General features: G+C 40.0%; 2 protein-coding genes and 1 gene segment (V, D, J or C); 2 read left to right on the forward strand and 1 right to left on the reverse strand.

Moving 5' to 3' along the window:
* Window positions 1–21,350, reverse strand: part of pex5lb (peroxisomal biogenesis factor 5-like b) — a 212,914-nt gene that overhangs the window by 44,556 nt on the left and 147,008 nt on the right. The gene's annotated exons all lie outside the window — the stretch shown is intronic.
* LOC146317216 (T cell receptor alpha variable 3-like) lies at window positions 13,455–14,060 on the forward strand. The segment is given in 2 exon segments: window positions 13,455–13,614; window positions 13,720–14,060. Coding segments are annotated over 2 exon segments (396 nt in total).
* Window positions 14,385–20,829, forward strand: LOC146317217 (uncharacterized). Its single transcript, XM_084732409.1, has 4 exons — window positions 14,385–15,988; window positions 16,150–16,424; window positions 19,885–19,933; window positions 20,453–20,829. The coding sequence occupies exons 1-4, from the start codon at window positions 15,943–15,945 to the stop codon at window positions 20,827–20,829; spliced, it is 747 nt and encodes a 248-aa protein (XP_084588535.1). The 5' UTR covers window positions 14,385–15,942.

The following is a 21,350-nucleotide window of genomic DNA, read 5'->3' on the forward strand; positions in this document are numbered from 1 at the left end:
AAACCATGTGCTGCCAAGTCAGAGGGGGGTCTGGCTTTAGTTACTTGTTGCCTAGTTTTAGTTGTAGTTGGCGTCCATGTTGTTTTCCTCTTGTGTGTTATTTGGTTTGACGTGGTCTCTGTAAACGTTCCTTCCTGCCTCCACAACGGTTTGTTCCTTTATTGACTCACAGGTACATTCAACAATCAATTAACTGTATGAATTTTTTATTTATTTATTGTTTAAGGTCATTTTTGGGGCATTTTGCCTTTATTTAGATAGGATAGCTGAAGATATGACAGGAAAGGGGGGGGGGGGGGGGCGACACACGGCAAATGTGCCACAGGTGGGAATCGAACCGGCAGCCGCCGCAGAGGACCAGGGCTCCATTTTTGATTTCCTGGTGTTGCAGAAACACACTCCTGTAAGAATTTGTTGTTTTTCACTGTAGTTTTGTCATTACTGCCACTGGGGTCTCTCATGTTAAAACAATAACAACAGTCACAGTTTGATGATGTCATGCAGTAGTGTGGGATCATGGGAGTTGCTGTCTTTTCCACCACAGACAAGGTAATATATTAAAGTTTGATTCATGTTTCGTTGAGTCATTTTCACTGACTTCATTCTTCACTCTGATGAATCAGCTGTTTCTCCACAGAAGTTAAACCAACAGGGAACCAACTGAAACTCTGTCAGCTGGAATAAATCAGATTTATCTGCTTTGAACATGTTTGGATAATGTATGAACACAACTCAGCAGCACTTCTGCTTGTTTTTAGTCATTTTAATGTTGCATTAAAACTTTAAAATTAAATGAGAATATAGAAAATACATTGAAGAGTTTATTGCACTTCAGTGTCCAGCAGAGGGCAGCACATTCCTGACAATACTGAACATAAAACTGAGTTCTCATGAGGAGGAGAGAGAAACGTTTTCTTCTGGAGAAACAAACACATCGTCTCTGCTGAAGAACAATCAGCATCTGTCCACTCAGGTATAGAAGATGAGACATTAAAACAAGACTTAAAACATAATAATGTTCAGAATGTGTAAACTTGCATTGAGTCCTTAGTGATGTGTGTGTGTTGGGGGAGGTTGACTCTGTGGATGTATGGAAGCTTTACTGTTGATTACTAGCTCCTATTGATGAAGCTATAGGTTAGTAATATAACCCATTACTATTACTGCCAATAATTGATGACTGTTTTCAGGTGACCACATCTGGATTCAGGGATAAATCATCTAAAGGTGCTGATGTGAGAGCTGATTTCCTCTGAGTGTGTTCTGCTCTGCAGCCCACAGTGACAGGAAACACCAAAACTGTGTACAAAAACACAAGCTGACACACTGACAAGCTGCTGGAAGCCTTTTTTCCACACTGTTGTACTGAACTTTTTACCTCCACTAGAGGGCCACATTATCAAGTAGGCGGTGCTCTACTTCTGCACTGTGTTCAACCATTCTGTCAATAATAACTGCTGCTGTGAAGAGAACAATTCTCACACTGAATGTTGAACATCAGCTAGTTTCTCCTGTTGATTTAAACCTTGTTGTAGAGATGGAACATTGGCTGTGGATTATTCTTGCTGCTCTTTTCTTTGGTAAGATACAAAGCACAACATGTTTTATCTGCAGACACTTTAACATGTTACTGAGATTCACATCAATTCTAATTATTTCTGTCAGCATTTATTAACATGTAAAAATAAATGTTATGGTTCAATCTGATTATGGCCTGACTCTCTGGATAGGTAACTCTTTAAACCTACTGATTGATCTCCTTTAATCAATCATCTTTATTGATTCATCTCTTCCTCTGCATGTTCTCTTCTTCCACAGAGTGTAAAGGAGAAGACAGAGTGATCCAGCCAACAGGAGATGTCATTGTTACTGAAGGACAGACAGTTACACTTGACTGTACATTTCAGACCGGTGACACTTTGTTCTGGTACAAACAGGATGGAAACAACAGCCCCAAATTCATACTGAGTCGTGTTCAGCGTGATGATGGGAAAACAGCAGACGAGTTTAAAGAGAGATTTTCATCCACACTGGATTCCACCTCAAAATCAGTTCCTCTGAAGATCCAGAACCTTCAGCTGTCTGACTCTGCTGTGTACTACTGTGCTCTGCAGCCCACAGTGACAGGAAACACCAAAACTCTGTACAAAAACCTTTGGAGCAAAGACAACAGAAAACTCCACAACATCCACTAGAGGGAGACACACACAAATAAAAATCTATATGATGTTGTAATAAAGTCTACAGTCTTTGTGTTTAAAACAGAACCAACAAATGTTTCAACAACTTAGTGAACAACTGAGAAACATCCAACAAGAAACCAACATCAACAACATCTAGATTCTCTATATTCACAGACATGATTGTAAAGCTTTAGAAATGGAACCACTGACAATATATTCAATCTTAATCACATTTTACCCAACTTTGGTCAGTGTGTCACAAACAACAACACACAGCATGGTGTTAATTAGTGAAGATATATATAATGTGTGAATAAACACACAACATTGACATATTTTCACTATTATTTATTTCAGGACCGTCATGTTTTAGAGCTCCCCTCAAATGTCCCAGATCAGGTCTTCAGGGAGCTCATGTCCTTTTCAGGTGAGCCCAGTTCCATTTAGCTCTCCTGTAATTTCAACCATGCCTGAGAGTACAAACAGCGACAGAGGAGAGAAACTACTGTTCAAAGCACAAAGATTCAGAGTGAAGCTACAGAAGAACTGAGAGCTGAACATAAAGAGACTTTTAAAAACATCTTTCTCTCTGCTCTCCTGCACACACCAGCTCAGTTTCACAACACTTTCTTCTTCTAGGGTGAGAAAAGGAGGCTTGTCGTGATTTGGCGGCGGTTGACGAGATGTGACTGCATCCTGCTTGGATGCTTGGCGAGTCAGGCTGGTTTTGGTCCTGCTCCAGAGTTCTTCATGAGTCGCTGCTACAGAGGGCTGAGGTGCAGGAGTGAAAATAAATCCTCTTTTTCATTCTAAAAGTTTGCAACATCCACTCTGAGCTCCTCTTCTGACAATAAAAGAGTCGTCATCAGAGCCACTGTGGTGTTTCTTCCTCCAGAAGCTCCACTCTGCCTCCGACCCTCTCCTGCAGAGCTCCATGACTCTGAGCAACTGTCTGTTGGCTCTGTGTCTCAGCTCCGCCCCGTCCTCTCAGCCCTTAGCAAAGTCCCACAATAGATGTGAATGAAGAAAACTGTGATTGTTGTGGTGTAACACAGAGCTGAAGCCGAGGTTCTCTCATTTTCATGATAGCTGTAAGATTTATCTGGGTTTCTGGGCAGAACTGGAATATGACTTTTATAAGTCTGTTTTCATTCATTTATAATCACATGAGAATGAGAATTGTGTTTGTTACCACAGATGGCTCCTTCTCCATGGAAGGCAGCACGTTTTTACAGAAACCAAGAATGGACAAAACAAATACTGGTTCTAAACGCAGCAAACCTTGGATTTGAGATCTGTTCACTTGCCAGCAACTGCCTCATAAGTGCTACATACAAAAAACATATCATAAATTATTGTATTATTCTGTAAACAATGTGGAATCAAGTCTTAATTAAAAAGTGAAAATCCTCCGTCCTCCATCTGGAACAAAATGCTGCTACCAGTGTGTTAACCAGGAGGAAGAGGAAGAGAGAGAAGTGAAAATACAGATCTAAGAGGAGACGGAGAGATTCAGGGAGGAGCTAAGCTGTTACTGAACTATAGAAGAGAGAGGAACTTCCATATTCAGCAGAGTTCAATACACAAACCACAAACATTACCTTTATTCAACATGCTGTCACTGCATCATTGTGTGTTTTCTCTCATGTTTCTTTACATTCTAACAGGTATGTTAGATTATGAAGACAATTAAAGGGAATCAAAATCAAAGAATGTCATTTATTTATTGTAACTTTTGCTAAATGTTTTAACAGAGTTCTCATTTCTTTCAGGTGTCAGCTGTGAAGAACTCAGTCCAGTTGAGAAAGAAGAGTCCAGTTTAGAAGACAGCTCTGTTACTCTGTCCTACAGATACTCCAAACTGTCATCTACTGATTATTTCTTCTGGTATCGACAATATCCAGGAAAACCACCAGAGTTCCTTATTTCTCACTCTGCTTCAGGAAAGATATTAAATGAAGGAATCTCTGGACTGAAGATTAAAGTGGAGCAAAACCAAATCAACATGAGCATCTCCTCTGCTGCAGAGACAGACTCTGCTGTGTACTACTGTGCTGTGAGGCCCACAGTGACAGGAAACACCAAAACTCTGTACAAAAACACAAGCTGACACACTGACAAGCTGCTGGAAGCCTTTTTTCCACACTGTTGTACTGAACTTTTTACCTCCACTAGAGGGCCACATTATCAAGTAGGCGGTGCTCTACTTCTGCACTGTGTTCAACCATTCTGTCAATAATAACTGCTGCTGTGAAGAGAACAATTCTCACACTGAATGTTGAACATCAGCTAGTTTCTCCTGTTGATTTAAACCTTGTTGTAGAGATGGAACATTGGCTGTGGATTATTCTTGCTGCTCTTTTCTTTGGTAAGATACAAAGCACAACATGTTTGGATTCTTTTCTAAAGATTGATGTCAACTGGAGTTCAGAGCAGAAATCTCTCAACAGTTGAGCTGTTTCTGTCCACAGAGTAACACTGTACACTTGATATTTTCCACTGTCTTCTCCTCTCAGCCTCATGAACAATGTTAGTCTAATGGATTCATTTTATACACTTTTTCCAGGACTAACAGCTGGAGACAAAATCTCTCCTGTAGGAGATGAAGTCAGTGGAACAGAAGGACAATCTGTCAAACTGAGATGTGAATATGAGACAACAGCAGGTGGTGTTTATCTTTACTGGTACAGACATCATTCTGACCTTCAGGCTCCTCAGTTTATACTCTTGAAAGGAGAAGGATCAGTAAGTGATCTCCAGTATATCCCTGATAATTGATATGGATCTGAGACATCAGACACATCAACTGAACTGTCCATCAGAGACCTAACCCTGGCAGACACAGCTCTCTACTACTGTGCTCTAGAAACACAGTGATACAAAGTGTAGAAGAGGCTGTACAAAAACCTGAACACAGATATCTGACTACTCTTCAAAGAGGAGGGAAGTGGTATTCAAACCACAGCTTCATATCAGATGGATTCTGCTAATTCCTGTTTGATCAGAGTCACTGTGGTTACAGCTGCTAATGAAACACTGTGGGAGGATTCACATGAGCAGCAAATCCACATCAATGACAAACCAACTGGATGATGCTTCAAACACAACATGAAAACTAAAACAGGAACAGAAAATAGTTGAAAATGGAGGAAATGATCCTGATGTGAATTCCATGCAAGTGATGGGTGACAAAATCCAGAGTCCTCGTTCAGAAATTAATTCCAATGTTTATGAAGAGGATTCAATGGTCTGATTTAAATAAAGATAGTGACAGACTGACAGTGTTTCCTTGCTGAGCTGTGGTGAAGGGATGATAACACAAAAACAGAATTTCATTTTAAAAAGACAGTAAGTTTGTAGGAGAAACTCTTGATCTGACTGAGGTATTAATAACAAATCAAATATTGATAAAAAGTTTGAGGATCACCAAAGTTATTATTATTCATCCTGAGGGAACATGAGCATCTTCACAACATTTCATGACAATCCCTTCAGTAGCTGTTGAGATATTTCAGTTTGGACCAAAGTGTTGGAGCGACCGACCCGTCAACAAACTGTCAGACTGACATTACCATCCTCAGAGCCATGCTGCTGGCAGGAATAAAACACAAAGTGTAGGAGCCAAAATAAGAACAAGAATTCTTTCCAAACTTCCTGTGAGGGCTGACATGCAGGGTGAGAGCACTGCCCTCTGTAGGTCGGGTTAGGGAGAGTTTCCTGCCTTTATGAGGACAGGTGTGGGCAATCAGTGCCTCTTTGTCTGAATCCAGGTAGATGTGTGGTAGGATTGCTTGGTGTGTGCAGGTAAGGGACATCTGTGAAGAATCACTGCTTACATGGTTTGATTAGAAATCTAATGATGTTTCTTGTGTATTCAGATGTAGTGAAGCTGCGTCCTGATCCATCCTGACTGATGGATGCTCTGTAGCCCCATGTTGAAGAGGCAGGCCACAGATAACTGCTTTGGTTTGTTTGACTGTAGGCCTTTCACTAATAATATAACAATCTAAGCCTTTAGGAAATTCAGTCCTTGTCTCCTCCTTGTCTGAGTTAGAGTAGTCAGCCTGCTGATCTTCCCAGTGTCTCCTAAACTGGTGTGCTAATGTAGGACGGTTAATCCCTCCAAAGTATTTTTGTCTGTTGATAGAAATGATTTTATAGCAGACTGAGTGCCAGACGGCTGCTTTGTCTGAACCAGTCCATCTATGTCGTCTGGCCTAATTTTTCTACCATGTTTAATTGGACTCAACCTTAGTTTTAGTGTGAACTGTCCAGGATTTGTATAGTTACTGTGACGATTAACTACACTGTCCATAATTGGATTTAGTAATGTCCTTTTCATCATTGTGAGCTGAACCAACTTAAATTCACACTTTGTTTTGTTTTATTCCTTTATAGGCAGCAGGAGGAGCTGTGGGGAGTACATGTGGGATCCTCACTCTTGGTGTGGTAGACCTAATGTTGGTTGTCACTTGAGCGTCTTGCAGATTTGTCTCTCCTAGCAGTGTAAGTTGCAGTGTTAGTGATCACAGTGGGCTCACGTGGTGGTAATCATTGGGTTCTGCAATAGAATCTGCCCGTGGTAAGAACCCTGCCTACTTACCTGCTACTATCAAATACTGATGTTCCAGTTTTTACTGGAGTTTGTTCTTCAGCTATTTATTTGTATTGTCAATACAAATAGTGCAGAGTCTGAGCTTTAGTTGAGACCAAACAGTTTTTAACCGTCTCATCACCTTTATCCATTTGAACTGTGTCACATTGACCTACAATGTATTTTTGTAGGATATTTGAGTTCAGTTGGGCTTTTATTTTGAAACAGTGGATTCATGGAGCCTGGACCTACAACAGACGTTTGTTAAAACAACTTTCCTATAACTTGACATGGAACAGCCATAACATCAAGTTAAAAACTGTTTGGTGTTGGATTTTCTCTCTCAACTCAGCAACATGGATGGGATTCAAACAAGCGATTAGGTACAAGTAACAGACGCAAGTGGACTTTGTGACAAGAGGTAAAAAACAATATTGGACATGCAGTGAATCATGTGCTGAGTCGATCACTGTATGTTAAATCTGTTCACTGGATCTCACAGAGAACTTGCTGCTGTTGAAATTGCTGTTTGTTTGTTGAAGGATGTCTCATGGAGGATTTGCTGTGTTTGGAAATGAATTCATGCAGCTCAGTATGAAACAAGGAAACACTGTCACTGCATCTGACCATCACCACTGAATCCACTGTCAGACATGTGAACGGTGTGTTGTGGCTCACATGCTGTCATATTATTACTGTCAGGATGTCAGATTTAAAGGAGGCGGGGTCCAACCTGTTGTGGAGAGACCTGCTGAGGCTGATGAAGAGGAGACGTCTCTATTCAAATGATTCACTCTCAAAGAGGAAAACTGGGAGTGTTGACACAGAATGAGATTCAAGCTCTGATGGATGATGAAGCTGAAAAATCTGAGAAAGAAGTCATGAAGATGAAATGTGAAATCTTTGAGAATATGCTGGAAGAATTTGCCCAGATTCAAAATTCTGTCTCCATGTTCATGTCAGAAGAACAAGAGTGTGTCCAAATGGACTGGTCTCAACCTAAAATAAAGAGGTTCTGCAAGTTTTTAAGAGTTATGAAGAAAAAGACGGAGTTGTCTGATTATGAAGAGGATTCATGAGCAGCTCAAGCAGCTTCCTGATGTTCAGCCAGAAGACAGCATGTCTCACAAACTGTCCACTGTGAGTTAAAGTTAAAGTTAAAGGTGCAGGTTGAGGTGCAGAGAGCAGCTGTGTTACATTTGTAGAGAGCTGTTAGCTCCAAAAAGAAACCCTGATAGTTTTACTAAATATAGTGAGAGGAGAGAAAGACAGAAGGAGACGCCACGGTGGTGTTAACATCTTATTATGAGTCTCATGTGTAAATGAGATCCTGTATCCTAAATGAGAAACTGTGAACAGAGTTCCATTGTTACAACCTACCCCACTGCTGGGGTGGATTGTAATACTGCCTGGGGACAGATGGAACAATGGTCATGTTTTTAACAATACAAAATGCTCTGCAAGAAGAAATAAAGTGTGTCTGATATGTTGTTTTTTGCAAAATATCTTGTTTAAATGGTTTACATATGGCTCTACACCTCACCTTCATTTAATATTCAAGGGTGCATGAATTGGCACATGATGGATCAAAGTAAAGTCTTCAGGTCACTGGGAGGCCTGCACTAAATGTTACTGAGACACACTGTCTCTAATTGAGACAGTAGATGCAGCCATCTGCTCCTTTTGGGGAAAACGGAGGACATCCTGATAGTGTTGCTATGGCAACCGAGGTCAGAGAGGTGTGTCTGTCTCTGTGAACAGAGCAGAGGTAACTGCATTCAGGGACTGGATATCAGTGACCCTGAGGAATGAGAGGAAAGGGTTCATTCATACTTCTCTTGTTTTACATTTACAGACCAATAGACTGATTCTATATGCTGTAGATGTGTTGGACTGAACATATTTGGACATCAATCATTTCTGGCATTATCTGTGAAGTCTTAAAGACTCTCCCCAGAGACTGAAACTCCACAACTGAAGGTGGAGGAAGAGGAAGAGAGAGAAGTGAAAATACAGATCTAAGAGGAGACGGAGAGATTCAGGGAGGAGCTAAGCTGTTACTGAACAATAGAATCATCATCATCACTGGCTGAGCTGAACTTTGGTAGGCAGAGAATCTCTAAAAAGGTTTTTCTGTGGCTCCACCCACTGACATTTAACTCAACCAATGAGATTATTTGTGTCTCCAGAGCAGAAATGTTTGAGGAAGTAAAAGCACAATCATGTTGATGTTGAGGAGAAGAGCTGTGCAGCAGAGAGGCTGTTTAGTTTGTTCATTCTACTGCAGTGGAAGAACATTGATCATCTGCTGTCTGTTTGACTTGAACAACTCCAAAGACATGTTGCTTTACCTCTTTTTACTTTTCTCTCTCTTTATAGGTGAGTGTTAGAACACAGATCAAAGTCTCATTTCAGCTGCTGGATTAACCAGATATTTGCTCTACATTTCATAACTAGAGGTTTATCTGTGTAAGGTAACAATTTCCATGAGACAAAAAGACATTTGCTTTATTGAATGAATCTCAAAATGATGAAAGATGAAAGAAAAAGTCCAGAACCTCCGTTGAGTCTCTTGATGTTTGAATCTCTTGCAGACTAACTGACATGAATAATCCTCATTTTGCAGCCCTGGTTTCCATGAACAGCATAAATCCAGAAAGAACTGAAGAACATGTTGAAGAGGGAAGAAACATCAACCTGACCTGTAAATATGACGGTGTTATCACCAATATCCAGTGGTACCGACAGAACCAGAGATCCAGACCAGAGTTCCTGCTCTCCATCACAGAGGGAGGATCGATTCATCCAACTGTTTCTGATTTCTCAGCTCACATTAAGAAAACAGAGAAACGTGTCGATCTGGAGATCATCTCAGCTAAAGTGACAGACTCTGCTGTGTACTACTGTGCTCTGCAGCCCACAGTGACAGGAAACACCAAAACTCTGTACAAAAACCTTTGGAGCAAAGACAACAGAAAACTCCACAACATCCACTAGAGGGAGACACACACTGTTAAACTTCAGTAGGATGTGATGATCCAGTCTAGATTCTTTGTAGTGGAGATGAAAACAACAGAAAATGACAAAGAAAAGACAGAAGCAGGATGAGGGAAAGTGTTGTTTCATACAACAGAAACTCTGATGATGGAACTTTCTGGGAATTTATTTATATGAACAACATGTCATCATAATCGAGTTTAAAAACAAATCATGTCTCATCTTATAGAGCTCAAATTCAACTCCATGCCAGTCATTTTTGTGTGACATGTTCATAAGTGCCAAACTGTGAAGCTCTATAATCATATGTCATAGTGTGTCATTATATTTGGGGATGAGGCGTCAGAAACTTGGGATCAGTCGCATTCTGGCCAAAATCAGTGGATCAGATAGTGGAGAAAAAAAGTCTAATCTGATTTAATACATGAACCTAAATGATCACATAAATTGTTGATAGGGCTGGACGATTAATTGAATTTTGATTTTGATTTTGGCTTGTCACGATCATAAAATCATTATAATTGAAGAAAAATGATTCATGTGCTGTGTGGCGTGCATGCAAATTCCTGAGCTGTAAAAGCACAGTGAATGCACCAGTCTTACGTGCAGGTGCTGCAAACTAGGAGCGATTGAGAAAAATGGCAGAACGGCAGCCTTTAGTTTAGAAGAAAGGTTGGATATCATCAGTCATATGGAAACATTTTGGTTTCAAGTTGTTGGACGTCGAGCAGAAGGAAGGAGCAAAATTGATCACACTGTCATTTCTGCTCCCCAAGAAAACACGACCAATTTATTGAACCATTTAAAGTACAGTCATAAAGTGGTCTAAGACCAAGTGATAAAGGAGCAGAAGACACAAAAAAGTGCAAACTCGTCGGCTTCAGCCAACACAGTCCTCTATGAAGGACACTCTCTCTACCCACGGCTCTCCAGACTGAGCAGGAAATACCTGTGCATCCCTGCCACAGGTGCTGCATCAGAGCGGCTTTTTAGCACAGGAGGAAAAGTTGTCTCCTGCCTTCAGTCATCATTAAAGCCAGACCAAGTGAACAGTCTGCTGATCCTAAACCTGAGTTTGTAGGAGGCAGACTGAGGGAGTATATGACTACCAGGCCAATCTTTTTCTGTATTTACAAAAGGTTTTTCAAAAATCCTCAAAGAATATTTAGGGTTTTTTTTGCTGTGTTATTAGTGTTTTTGCGTTTTGCATGTAGGTTGTGGCTTGTTTTTACATATTGCTGTTGTTATTTTAATTTATTATTATTATTATTATTATTATTATTATTATTATTATTATTATTATTATTATTTTACTTGTTTACTTGTTATTAATTTATTTCCGTTGTTGTTTTAAGTTATATTTAAAGTTGAGTTTTGGTGGTTCAATAAATACTCATGTTTTCAAATTAACCAATAATCGTGTTTATTAATCATGATTTCAATATCACTCAAAATAACTGTGATTATTATTTTTGCCATAATCGTTCAGCTCTGTCACAAGCAACACAGTGAATTTATTTTTATTTGAAATGTTTGAATGATGCTGACAAATCAAATGCTTCTAAAAATTGTCTGTGTGAGAAAAGTTTTAATAAGAAGAAGCAGCAGTGTTGCATGTATTGTCATGTTGTGGGCTGCGTATCTCTTCCTTCAGGGATGTAGAATATTTGTTTCACAGTTTGAGCAGGATCTTATTTACATGGCTGGGTTGAGTAAAGTGAGTCTTTGAAATGGTACAAAGGTCAGTGGTGAACTGCCAGAGGTTAAAAAAAAGGTAAGGTTACCCAAAACTGAAAAATAATGTACATTTCAGAATTATACAAAAAGGCCTTTTTCAGGGAACAAGAAATGTGTTAACATCTGAAAGGTGTTCTGCAGCAATGGAGGTTGATCAAGCCTTGAAAGTTGGTGCTACTGATTCCTACAGGCGTCCCAACTTTTCCTGTTTCCTTACAACCGTCTGCATCAAAGTAGTGCTGGAACACACTGTGGTACCACACCCTCATGAGCATTATTTGAACAGTATTGTACTGCAGAAAGTAGTGTGTTGCTATAAAAATGGAAAGAAAAAGGCAATTACCAATGAAAGAGAGACAGACCATCATAACACTTAAAAATATAGGTCTTTCCTACAGAGAAATAGTGAAGAAAGTCAAGGTGTCAGTGAGTACAGGTTCCTTCACCATCAAAAGTCACTCAAAAACTGGACAAACTCTGATAGGAAGAGGTCTGACAGACCCAAAGACACAACAGAATCAGAGGACAAGTTTCTGAGAGTCGACAGCTCGTGTGATCGGCGGCTCACAGGACAACAGCTTCAAGCACAGCTTCATGTGGTTGGAGTAAACAAGTCTCAGTTTCAACTGAAGAGAAGACTTCGAGTTGCAGGTTTGACAGGTCGAGTTGCAGCAATAAAGTCATTGTTAAGACGTCAGAATGAAAAAGAGGTTTGTCTGGACCATGAAACACTGCCAGTGGACTACTGAAGACTGGAAGAAGGTGTTATGGACTGATGAATCAGAAATCTTCAGTTCATCACACAGGATTTTTGTACTCCGTCGAGTAGGCGAAAGGATGGTTCCTCAGCGTGTGACATCAACTGTCAAACATGGAGGAGGAGGCGTGGTGGTCTGGAGCTGTTTTGCTGGATCCAGGGTCGGTGACTTGTACAGAGAGAGAGAGGCAACCTGAACCAAAACGGCTACACAGCATTCTGCAGCTCCATGCAGTGACCTCTGGTATGAACAGGTCAGGAATTCATCCTACAGCAAGATAATGACCCAAAACATAAGACCAAGCTGTACCTGAACTACCTTTAGAAAAAAGAAGGAGATGGTAAGCTTGAAAACATGGAGTGGATCAACACAGTCTGCAGACTGAAACCCCATGGAGCTGGTTTGGGATGAACTGGACAGAAGAGTGAAAGCAAAGCAACCAACAAGAGCCACACATTTATGAGAACTTCTGCAGCAGAGTTGGGAAGAACTTTCTGAAGAATATTTGATTTCCATTGTCGAAAAAATGTCACGAGTCTGTTCAGCTGTTCTATCTGTCTGAGGTGGCTACTGATGAGTCAAAAGTTTAGACAACATTTTGGTTTATAAATTAATTACATGATTTCATTTTTAACTTCAATTGTTTATTTGTTCTATGATTTCATTCCAGAGTACAGTGAGACATTGAACTGCATAATTTTCAATAATGGAAAGATTGGGGCTTTCTAAAACTTTTGACCAGTAGTGTAAATCTAAATATCTGTGTTTTAATGTCTTGTATCGACTGGCCTCCTGATGGTGCCTGTAGGCCGGGGCGTCATTGTGAACGACAGTTAGTTCTCAATTGACTTATCTGATTGAATACATGTTGGTTACTGATCAAATATTCATTCTGAGTTTGCTTGTAATTTCTCTGATAATAAATATTAAAGTAGTCGTAGCAGGTTCACAACAATCAGCAGCTTTTATATGTTGGAGAACAAAATGAAGCAGCTGTAAAACAGGTTATCTCTGTATTAGCTAAACTCTCTTCTGATGTTGAGCTAACTTTTCATACTGTGGGGAAAATATTTGACACTGAGCTTTTCTTTTAATATGATATAACACCTCCAGCTGCTACCAGTGTGTTAACCAGGAGGAAGAGGAAGAGAGAGAAGTGAAAATACAGATCTAAGAGGAGACGGAGAGATTCAGGGAGGAGCTAAGCTGTTACTGAACTATAGAAGAGAGAGGAACTTCCATATTCAGCAGAGTTCAATACACAAACCACAAACATTACCTTTATTCAACATGCTGTCACTGCATCATTGTGTGTTTTCTCTCATGTTTCTTTACATTCTAACAGGTATGTTAGATTATGAAGACAATTAAAGGGAATCAAAATCAAAGAATGTCATTTATTTATTGTAACTTTTGCTAAATGTTTTAACAGAGTTCTCATTTCTTTCAGGTGTCAGCTGTGAAGAACTCAGTCCAGTTGAGAAAGAAGAGTCCAGTTTAGAAGACAGCTCTGTTACTCTGTCCTACAGATACTCCAAACAAGCAACTGGTGCTGATGAGTTTTACTGGTATCGACAATATCCAGGAAAACCACCAGAGTTCCTTATTTATCACTCTGGTTCAGGACAGATATTAAATGAACGAATCTCTGGACTGAAGATTAAAGTGGAGCAAAACCAAATCAACATGAGCATCTCCTCTGCTGCAGTGACAGACTCTGCTGTGTACTACTGTGCTGTGAGGCCCACAGTGACAGGAAACACCAAAACTCTGTACAAAAACACAAGCTGACACACTGACAAGCTGCTGGAAGCCTTTTTTCCACACTGTTGTACTGAACTTTTTACCTCCACTAGAGGGCCACATTATCAAGTAGGCGGTGCTCTACTTCTGCACTGTGTTCAACCATTCTGTCAATAATAACTGCTGCTGTGAAGAGAACAATTCTCACACTGAATGTTGAACATCAGCTAGTTTCTCCTGTTGATTTAAACCTTGTTGTAGAGATGGAACATTGGCTGTGGATTATTCTTGCTGCTCTTTTCTTTGGTAAGATACAAAGCACAACATGTTTGGATTCTTTTCTAAAGATTGATGTCAACTGGAGTTCAGAGCAGAAATCTCTCAACAGTTGAGCTGTTTCTGTCCACAGAGTAACACTGTACACTTGATATTTTCCACTGTCTTCTCCTCTCAGCCTCATGAACAATGTTAGTCTAATGGATTCATTTTATACACTTTTTCCAGGACTAACAGCTGGAGACAAAATCTCTCCTGTAGGAGATGAAGTCAGTGGAACAGAAGGACAATCTGTCAAACTGAGATGTGAATATGAGACAACAGAGACGTATATTGCCCTTTACTGGTACAGACATCATTCTGACCTTCAGGCTCCTCAGTTTATACTCTGGAAAGGAGCAAAAGACGCACACACTTACAAATATATCCCTGACAAACGATATGGATCTGAGACATCAGACACATCAACTGAACTGTCCATCAGAGACCTAACCCTGGCAGACACAGCTCTCTACTACTGTGCTCTAGAAACACAGTGATACAAAGTGTAGAAGAGGCTGTACAAAAACCTGAACACAGATATCTGACTACTCTTCAAAGAGGAGGGAAGTGGTATTCAAACCACAGCTTCATATCAGATGGATTCTGCTAATTCCTGTTTGATCAGAGTCACTGTGGTTACAGCTGCTAATGAAACACTGTGGGAGGATTCACATGAGCAGCAAATCCACATCAATGACAAACCAACTGGATGATGCTTCAAACACAACATGAAAACTAAGAAATAGAAAGTGAAAACACTGAAAGTTCAGATCAGTGTCTCACTGATCCATTCAAGCTTTTCACTAAATCAACAGGTTTGAAACCTAAATGATGCATCAACATTTCCTCCAAGAATCTTTGGATTAATCCAGGTTTCACAGAGAAGTAAACATGTCACCATTTCTGTGGTGGCAGCTCACATTTAAAGCTGCACATTGACACTGAAGCTTTGCCTTTTTTAATGTGTTTGCTGTTTCAACATTACAATCAAAGTTTAATGTAAAATCCTGAAGTGAAGTAAGAAGGTACCAGTGGAGGACAGAGTGTCTGCAGATGCAGCTGCCACCACACACTTCTGGTGGGTCATTGGTAATGACTGAGAGAGATTATTATAGTAGGAGTCTGTGTTTTGTTTTGGGGGGAAATCCTGCATTGTCTGCCTTTAAGCACACTGCTGATAGTCTGGTCATAGTACAACTGTGATTCCAAGGAAGTTCAGAAGCTGTTTAAAACAGAAATAGAAGAAACTGTACTGTTTTCACTCATCATATCTGTCAAAAACTACCAGCAAATTATTACAAAGACAAAACACACAGCTGGAGCTTTTTGATTGTTGAGAAAGTTGTTTGTCTCCAGATTGATTGAGGTGAATTTTCTGCAGATTTCTCCTTCAGTCTGACCTTCTTGGATGATGATGATGATGATGATGATGATGACGATGATGATGATGATGACGACTGCAGCATCACTGTCATTTCTAAAGCTTCCATCAGCCTGAATGTAAACAGACCACAGCAAGAGGAGGAGCTACACAACTGAATATGAAAGGTTTCATGTTGGAAGTGAAGAGCTGCTGTGTCTCTCTACTCTTCATTCAGTACAAGTGAAAATAATGCAGCTCTCTTTACTTTGGATGATGATAGTTGTCTTTCATCCTGGTAAGTATTCAAGACACACAACAAGCTGATGGTAGACATTCACAACAAACATTTCACATTCTTTGAAATCATCAACTTTTTCACAGGTCAACTCACTTTAAATATATTTCATCATGTTAAAATACAAATGTCACAGTGAAATATCTCTTTGTTCTTTTCAGGATCCTCTGAGGATTTAGTCAAACCATTTAAAGATGTAATGCTGGCTTTGGAAGGAGACAACGTGACTCTCTCCTGCAAATATTCAGGCTCAGTCAACAGCCTCTACTGGTATCAACAGAAGTCCAGTTCATCTCCACAGCTTCTCATCAGGGAGTTTGAAGAGAAACCAGGATTTTCACTGAAACATTACAAAGATAAAACCCAGATGGATCTGCAGATCTCCTCTGCTGCAGTGACAGACTCTGCTGTGTACTACTGTGCTCTGCAGCCCACAGTGACAGGAAACACCAAAACTCTGTACAAAAACCTTTGGAGCAAAGACAACAGAAAACTCCACAACATCCACTAGAGGGAGACACACACTGTTAAACTTCATGTGGAAATGATGTTAAAGTATCACAGAGTAAATCTTCTGACAAACTAACAGCAGAGATCATCAATAAAGGATTTCTTTCTCTCCACTGATGTTTCAACTTTAAACACCAAGGAAAACTCAGGAAAACATGGTCCATATAAACAATCGAGGTCAAACTCTTCATACCTATGACTCTTCTTTGTGTTACTGAATTGTTTCAATATAAAAGTTCAGTATTACAATCGATACAAAATGACATACTGCTCCTTTAATGTGACCACACTGCACAGGATGAGACACTGAAAATATTTTGTTGGGTGACATAAAGCCTATTCCTAAGTGCTCTGTTCAGCCCCACACTATTTAACAGATGAGTATAACACATGAAAACACTGAACACTGAGATCAACAGCTGATTAAACAGCTGATTATAAAGCATCAAAACACTGAACATTAAATGGTACATAATTCATTTCAACAACCATTAAATATTTTGGTATTTACTCTGAAGTCTTGGTCATGTGGTTAACAAGAGCTCATTTGATAGACGGAAGATAAACATACAACAAACCAACAGCTGCTTAGTTACCAGTCTGCACCGTCACCGTATGCTAATGCTAACAACAATAGCTTTCACAGTGACTCACCAGTTTGTGCATTGAGAGGATTCATTCAACAGGTTTTCACAAAAGCGTCTACAGGTCAGTAACAGAACCACAGAACATTTTACACTTCAACTTTTCAAAGCTGTTAGACTCAATATGGTCAAACTTTTCTCCTACTGACCCGCAGCAGCTCGTCTCCCTGCTGACTCCCACTCATCTACCTAATGCACACACCTGCTACCTGTTTGTAACACAGCGGCAGCTCTGATTGGCTGCCGGTGCACTGTGACGAGATCACATGTTCCTGATGTCTTGTACTGTTTACGTTCTGCTCTGTTCTGCTCTTGTAACCTGAGTTACCTCAGAGACATCGTGTGTGTTATTGTAGTCTGAGCAGAAACTAGACCGGACTTAAAGTCAGTGTTCAGAGACTGTGGACTATCTGGACATTAGAGCTGCACTCTGATAAATGACTGTAAAAATACAGCCAAACTCTCACAGTAATGTACTGTTCTTTCTAAATACAGGGGAACACTGTAAAACTATGGAACCAACAATTAGAACAAACATTAACAGTGGGCTGTTTTAACATTTGACAGCATAATGCAGCATTTTCAAATAAGCCCCACCCCCTACCAATAGAAACTTGAGATGGAATAGAGAGAGGAAAAGTTTATGAGAGCAGAAAGAAGTGAGAAGTTAGAAATATATGAAGCTGCTGCATTTCTACATGAAACCAAGAAGTAGTGAGGACAGCTGTAGTCTACTGTAGTCTGCAGGTCATATCAAACATGTGGTTCTGTAGGCAGAGTGAAGGTTCTTTTTCAGGTGAGCCGTCAACAAACTGTCAGACTGACATTACCATCCTTAGAGCCAAGCTGCTGGCAGGAATAAAACACAAAGAATTCACACGGTCAAAGCCCCATTATGAGCTGTGTCAGCTAAACACATGAAGTGTAAATGACATGTAAATGTTGAGAGTTGATCAACAGGTGATGAAGAGGAAGAACCAATGATGTGAAGGTTCACATCCATCAGAGTATCAATGTTCTTCCTCTCTCTCCTCCCCTCTCACTGCAGACATGAAACACTGGCTGAGAAACATCCTGATTCTGACTCTCTGGATAGGTAACTCTTTAAACCTACTGATTGATCTCCTTTAATCAATCATCTTTATTGATTCATCTCTTCCTCTGCATGTTCTCTTCTTCCACAGAGTGTAAAGGAGAAGACAGAGTGATCCAGCCAACAGGAGATGTCATTGTTACTGAAGGACAGACAGTTACACTTGACTGTACATTTGAGACCGGTGACCCAAATCCATATCTTTACTGGTACAAACAGGATGGAAACAACAGCCCCAAATTCATACTGAACCAATTAAAGGGTGGAACTGGGAGAACAGAGGACGAGTTTAAGGAACGATTTTCATCCACACTGGATTTCACCTCAAAATCAGTTCCTCTGAAGTTCCAGAAGCTTCAGCTGTCTGACTCTGCTGTGTACTACTGTGCTCTGCAGCCCACAGTGACAGGAAACACCAAAACTCTGTACAAAAACCTTTGGAGCAAAGACAACAGAAAACTCCACAACATCCACTAGAGGGAGACACACACTGTTAAACTTCAATGGGACGTGATGACACTACTTTCTTTGTCGTGGTGGGAAGAACGACAGAAAATGAAATGTTCAGTCCAAACTCCTCAGCAGAAACTTAGACCACATTCCACTGTCAAACATCTCTGACTGGTGCTTAACATACTGATCCTGATCATCCTTCATATTTTTGATCCTTTATAAATAAGAAATAAAATAAATGAGCTGAATAAAGTTCATTTTTACAGCCTGACTTTACTTTGAGTGACACGCCGTGAAGCTGTCACTTTCCTAAATGTCAACATATTTTGTTCTGGTCTGGATAAGTATGTTTTTTAAAGGATGCTCTTCAGATTTTAGAGGTGTTTGTTCATTTTAAGCCTTTTAATCCACACATTTTAAGTCATGTACTTTTGGGGGGACAGTGGGACTGATTCTCCTCATTTTCAAACATTTTCCATACTTTAAGAAACAGAGCACTAAGAGAGGCAGATCTGTCTGATGATCAGCGTATATCTAATGTCAAGAGACAAGAAGAAGTGGAATTTCTTCACCATCCTGCAATTCTTTTTATCTCGCTGCCACAAACAAGTGAGTCCAGTAAAGTGGGTCATCTGTTTTCTTTCCCTCTGCTCCACTACGTGTCTGCTACACCTTTGATGAAACACAAGAGGAGAGAAACGTGACCATCTGGGTTTCCTCCTCAAGCCAATGGTAGGAGAGACACTGCACTGATTTCCTAAGTAATTTAGATTTCGACTTGTTTTGGGCTTTTTTGGCCCAGTAGGGGTGATCGCTGACCTGAACAATGATTGGGTGAACACTTCAATGATTCAAATATCCAATCTGTAAAAGGACAGCATGATGTCAAGGTTCTTGTGACATAGGTCTGAAGTACTTTTAATGTGGTTGTCACGTGTTACTGAATAGATCTGATTAAAGACGTAGCTCAGACAGGACTTTCACATGTGCTGTCAGGTGTCAATCACTGTCACATTAATAGCGACTTCTTGCTGGATGTCATTTAGTGAATAACAGCAGCTCAGCAGAGACAAACACACTGTTTGTCAGAGTTGTGAGAGGAAGGAGGAGGGATTAAGGGAGGAGCAAAACTGTGACTCAAGTACAGAAAAGATAAACTTTCATACAAACACAGACAGACTGTCTTTATCTTTAAGATGCCGTCAGTGAACTTCAGTCTGTTTGTGTTTCTGATCACAGTAAGAGGTAGGTGAGATCCAGGCTGGTAAAAAGGGTTAAAAAAAAAAAAAAAGACAGAAAAAATCAATTTTTAAAATATTTTCATCATCATAAATTTTGTTAATCGTACCATCCATTATCTTCTTACTTTTTCATGCCAAATAGCAGAAAATGCTGTTCTGAGCATCTCAGGTGTGGAGCTTCACCGCTTCTCAATGTTTATTATTAAATTAAACTGAATATCTTTGAGCTTTAGACTCACAAAACCAGAAATTTAAAGACGTCGCCTTGGACTCTGTCCTGGATTAAACATGACAATTAGCTTTAGCCTTTGTTGTTATTTGATAACTACTGATGACCTTCTGATTCTGTGTCTGATAATAATTCAAACTATTTGTATGGGATCAAACAGGACCTGACTTTGTGCAGGTAGATGTCTGTGCCACTAGCCTGGTCAGGCAAATGAAAAAAGAAAGAAAAGACAAAATACAAAACAAACATTAATGTTGAACCCTGATATCACTAACATCAAACATGAAGTTACAGACTTATCTCTTCCTTCAGGTGTCAGCTGTCAACAACTGACTGCAGTCAAGACAGAAGAGTCCAGTTTAGAAGACAGCTCTGTTACTCTGTCCTACAGATACTCCAAAAGTGCTGCAGCTGATGATTATTTCTTCTGGTATCGACAATATCCAGGAAAACCACCAGAGTTCCTCCTTTCCATCTCAGGGAGTAACATTAGAAACACAGCAGAATCTCTGAAATCAGACAGAAGGTTTTCTACTGATCTGACTGAAGAAAAGCATCGAGTGGATCTGCAGATCTCCTCTGCTGCAGTGACAGACTCTGCTGTGTACTACTGTGCTGTGAGGCCCACAGTGACAGGAAACACCAAAACTCTGTACAAAAACACAAGCTGACACACTGACAAGCTGCTGGAAGCCTTTTTTCCACACTGTTGTACTGAACTTTTTACCTCCACTAGAGGGCCACATTATCAAGTAGGCGGTGCTCTACTTCTGCACTGTGTTCAACCATTCTGTCAATAATAACTGCTGCTGTGAAGAGAACAATTCTCACACTGAATGTTGAACATCAGCTAGTTTCTCCTGTTGATTTAAACCTTGTTGTAGAGATGGAACATTGGCTGTGGATTATTCTTGCTGCTCTTTTCTTTGGTAAGATACAAAGCACAACATGTTTTATCTGCAGACACTTTAACATGTTACTGAGATTCACATCAATTCTAATTATTTCTGTCAGCATTAATTAACATGTAAAAATAAATGTTATGGTTCAATCTGATTATGGCCTGACTCTCTGGATAGGTAACTCTTTAAACCTACTGATTGATCTCCTTTAATCAATCATCTTTATTGATTCATCTCTTCCTCTGCATGTTCTCTTCTTCCACAGAGTGTAAAGGAGAAGAAGTGATCCA

Source organism: Lutjanus erythropterus, chromosome 12 (genome assembly GCF_056507025.1).
Source record: "Lutjanus erythropterus isolate fLutEry1 chromosome 12, fLutEry1.hap2, whole genome shotgun sequence".
Taxonomy (NCBI): Eukaryota; Metazoa; Chordata; class Actinopteri; order Lutjaniformes; family Lutjanidae; genus Lutjanus; species Lutjanus erythropterus.